The 4,897-nt window shown below is 28.0% G+C and overlaps 1 protein-coding gene across 1 annotated transcript; it reads right to left on the bottom strand.

Moving 5' to 3' along the window:
• Positions 1-2,513: 2,513 nt before the first annotated feature.
• On the bottom strand, positions 2,514-3,777 carry LOC106296748 (probable xyloglucan endotransglucosylase/hydrolase protein 11). The gene is given in 3 exon segments (XM_013732975.1): positions 2,514-3,239; positions 3,328-3,378; positions 3,458-3,777. Coding segments are annotated over 3 exon segments (750 nt in total). The 5' UTR covers positions 3,701-3,777; the 3' UTR covers positions 2,514-2,783.
• Between the last annotated feature and the right edge of the window lie 1,120 nt (positions 3,778-4,897).

The following is a 4,897-nucleotide window of genomic DNA, read 5'->3' as shown; positions in this document are numbered from 1 at the left end:
GTTTCTGGTTTTGGGTACTTTTGCTCTGTGAATCTTTTATGTTTGTGATTAGGAAGCTGCTCGGCGGAGGGTGTCAGGTTGATTGGGCTTCAAGAGTTAGGCAGCTAAATCTTTTCGGTTCAACGAAGATCACACTCTCCTCCTCTCTTAACTGTCAGGACGCTGCGGTTCAGTCCAGTAGGGTTGGGTGGTTTACGGGATTGCGTTATCTCTGCCTCGAAATTCCAGTTGTGTTTCCAATTTTAAGTGGTTCTTATGGAGCTGCAAGAACCGCTTGCTTCTCGGTTTCGAGGTTTGGCTGGAGTAGCGGTATCTTGTGGTAACATTGGTCTAACTTGTAACCGGTTTTACTACTGAGACGTAAGCTGGTCCTGTTTTTTCAAGATGTGTTTAGTCACTTGTTCTCCTTAGTGCTTAGTTTAGTTTCTTCATCTTTTGCTTTTTGTTTTAGTTTTTGGTCTTTCTGCTTTCTTTGTCTTCATTGTACTTTTGTCACAAACGAAAATATGGTATAAATTTAACATCTAAACTATAAAAAAAAAAAATTCTATGTTCAGCACGTTTAGTTACAGGTTGACCTTTTGAAGATACGCGTCCACGAGGGTGAAAGATTTTATAATATTCTTAAGGGAAATTCTTTCGGATAACACTAAAATAGTTTTTTAACCAAAAAATCACAAAGAAGAAAATGACCAAAAAAGTTTTATTAAAGAGCCAAACGATACTTGTACCCTTATTTTATAGATATATAAATATAAAAATTTATTTAAATATATAAAAATTATATTTTATAGTTTTCGAATTATACATTATTGAATTCAAACTTTTATAAAAAAATTCAAAAATAATTTTTGAAGTTTTTTTGAGAAATTTTGTTTAGAAATTCAAAAAATTCTTTTTGAACTATTTTAAAATTTTTATTTTAAATTTTAAGCATTTATTTTTTTAAAAAACAAAATTCTAAACCCCATCCCAAAGTTCATCCCCCAATCTAAACCTTAAGTCTAGATTAGTTAAACATAAGGGTATAAATGTTTATTTACATGTTTGAACAAACATTTTGGTCATTTAACCATTTGGGGCTATATTTGTAATAAAAAATAATTAGGGTTTAGAAATATCTCTATTCTTATTCAATTTATGGCTTCATTGGCAGAGTATTAAGATAAGCACTAGATTTTGATCCGCGCTTTCTAAGCGCGAGTTTATTTTTGAATTAAATAAATTCTTCTTATATAATTTCCATATAAGATAATATATAGGTTTGAGTACATTCACCCGGGTGCACTGAACCGTACCAAACTGAAAAAAAAAACCCAAAATTAAGCTGAATTTCATAAATAACCGAACATATCTTATATCTTTGGAACCGAAAAATAGAAATCCAACTAAAGACCAAATGAGTACTTAAATTTTTAAAATACAAATTATATACCTATTAAACATAACTAAACCATTAAAAATATACTATTAATGGAACTATATGCGGTAATTATTATATCATGTGTAAACATGTTTGAATAATTTGTCACATATTCATGAAGATTTATTGTTAGTGTAATTATATAATAGATTATAGAGAATAATAAATGAGTTTATTTAAATTATGTAAATTATTTATATAGTTAGAGAAATATAAAGTAAGACCAAATAAATATCTAATAAAATGGTCCAACAAACTTGTTTAAGTAGATTTTTTTGGACTCATTTCTTTTTAATAGTATAGATTATGATGTTTATTATCCAATAAACAATTTTTTGAAAAGCATTCAGAATAGCATTTAGATGATGCAAATGTTCTCCAAATACTTTCTACCAAATGTTTTCACATGAAGTTTTTGGTCGACCATTTGCATTTAGAATATATAAATTTTTAAAATAATTTAATATAAATAATCTATTTAATCTAATAATATCAAAAAATTATTGTTATATCCAAAAACTATATCATTTTTTAATTATTTTTTAATTAAAAAAAATTAATAAAATAATTTTTTATCTTTTTAAAATAATAAATTTTAATTTTTTCTAAAATTAAAATTTAATTTTTTTTCCTAAAATAAAATACCATTTAAATTTTGAAAACACTTTTAAAAATCATTTTAATAAAGTTATTTCACACTTAGAATATAATTTATTATTGTCAATAAAAATATAAAATTAATATACATATATATATATATATATATATATATATATATATATTTCATAAATAAGAAAATTGTATATTTTTTATTGATTTTATATGATAATTTTTCTTATAAATCATTTACTACTCTAGGATCACTTTATTAATTGCATTTATGAAAGCATATTGCTTTTATAGCATAATGCTCGGGTAATAATAGGGAAGATCGCTTGTGATCGTAACTTTGTCTTTATATACGTTTGTACATTCACTCAATTAATCATGGAAATATACAGACTTTCGCTCAGAGTATTCAAGATGAATGCTAGTTTACTTTTTTGTAGAAGACAACAGATATTAGTCAACTCTGCCTTGAATTTGGATGTGTCTGATTGACAATGCCTGAAATTTAATTTAAAACGCTTTACAAATAAACAGTAAAACACAACTCTTGTATCTCTGTTAACTTGTAATGTTACTGTAGCAAAGTCAATACAACTAGCTAGCGATGGCAACAGAGTAGTCATTTTAAATGATACTCTTAATATTCGATAGTAACAGCTTATTACAAAGCATGTTACAATAACATTTGTTCTTGTCTCAAAGTTTTTTGTTTTTGTAGGCTGATGACTCTTTGAAAAGTATTGATCTTTCTCTAACCGTAACTTCTGCATTCTTGAGGCACCTTTGGATATCGCTTTCTGTCCAAGCAATAGTCGTAATCCAGGTAAACCTTCCTTGCATTCATATACAGTTTCCTCTCTTTAGAGCTTAGCTCCCAATTCTCTTTACGGTTCCACCAGTATTCAAGACCAAAGAATTTATCTATGCTCATAAACTCAGTCGCACACCCATCGATCTTTGATGCCTGGAACTTAGCAGTGTAAGACATCTCCTTAGGGTCAACCATTGTTCTGTTTTCCACACTGCCATGCATGAACATCGTCTGCACCGATGGGTAGTAAATGTCTGGATTCTTCTTGTACACCCGGATCGCTGTATCATCTACATAGAACCTGAAATTTTGAAGAAAATAACCCTATTTTTACGCTGGCCCGTTTCCAAAAATCTGGAAACAGAGCCCGTCATTACGGCTTGATTTGGATCTTAGCTGCAGTATAGCATTCAAGATCAAAACATATTTCAAGAACTCCTCCAGGTACGTACGTAACGTAAATCTCACCATCATTCATACTTACGTAGAAGGAAGTAGTCACTTTCGTAGACTTGGTTTGGGGTGCCTTGATTCCCTGTCAAGGAACATTTGACCAAACATAAGCACCATATAGACACAAACACAAGTTCATAACACATATAGAGACAAAACACACACCCAAATAGAGAGAAAAGATAGAAACCAGATTTATGATCGAGGGTGAGCTGGAGCTCAGAGGTTTCATTAATAACCAAAGCTGGATGTCCCCATGTTGTGTAGTAGTTATCGCCCCATGTCACGAACCCGTCTTCACCTCGAGCCGTGGCTGCAACTGTTACAACCATCATAACAATCAGTATATTCTTCTGATCAGATCCTCTCATCTTCATATCTCTCTTTCTTTGCTTATTTCTCATTTCACTAGGACATAATAATAGAACACGACCCTCCTTGGCTGTATTATATAGCAGCCAAGTACGTTACGTTCTTTTTATTTTCACCAAATGGGTATCTATTCATTGCATCATCGTAGTCCATATTAATTAATTAAGATGTGTTTTTGTTTTAGTTTAGCCCATCTAGCTAGGATTTGAGCTGTTTGCGATAAACTTTTTCGTAGTGTGGTGAAAGCTATTAATAGCTTATTTTAGGAAAAATCGCATTTTAAACATCGAGAGTGTCACTTTCTAGCACTTTAAACACTGAAGTTTTTTTACTAACACTTTAAACCTTCAAATTGACATTTTTATCATAATAAACCTCCGACGACGTTTTCCAGTTCATAGACGACCGGTACTGTTTATTTTACATATTAAAATAATGACGTGTCGGTTTTTTTTTTCTTAAAAAAAAAATAAAATAAAAAATACGTAAAAATACAAAAAATTCGAATGAAGTTGGGAAAAATTATGAAAAATTCAAAACAAAATTAAAAAAATTAAAAATTAAAAAACATAAATATTAAAATTTCAAACTTAAAAATAAAATAAAATATTAAAAGTTCTAAAAATTCAAAAATAAGATCTAAAATTAAAATATCAAATTTGAAAACGAAAATAAAATTTTAAAAATTCTAAAATAAGATCTAAAATATTTTAAAAAAATAATTTGAAATTTTTCTTTATTTATTTGTATTTATATATTTAGAGCGTAAGTGTCTTTTGCATCTTTAATGAAACATTTTTGGTCATTTTCTTTCTTAGAAAATTTTTTTGGGACAAAATTTTTAATATTAGATCTTATTTTAGAATTTTTTTTAAAAAAAAATTAAAAAATTTATTTTTTGAATTTGACATTATAGTTTTAGATTTTATTTTTGAATTTTTTGAATTTTAAATATTTTATTTTATTTTAAGTTTGAAATTTTAATTTTAATTTTTATGTTTTTGAATTTTTTAGATTTTTTAAAAATTTTGTTTCGAATTTTTCACAATTTTTTCCAATTTCATTCGATTTTTTATGTATTTTTATTTTTTAATTTTTTTAAAAAAACGACACGTTATCATTTTGACCTTTAAAATGAACAGTATCGGTCGTCTATGAACATGAAAACGTCTTTGGAGGTTTATTATGATAAAAATGTCACTTCGAAAGTTTAAAGTGCTAATAGAAAG

Source organism: Brassica oleracea, chromosome C1 (genome assembly GCF_000695525.1).
Source record: "Brassica oleracea var. oleracea cultivar TO1000 chromosome C1, BOL, whole genome shotgun sequence".
In the NCBI taxonomy this organism is placed as follows: Eukaryota; Viridiplantae; Streptophyta; class Magnoliopsida; order Brassicales; family Brassicaceae; genus Brassica; species Brassica oleracea.
Note: the sequence above shows the minus strand (reverse complement) of the source record. Positions and strands in the feature narration are given on the sequence as shown.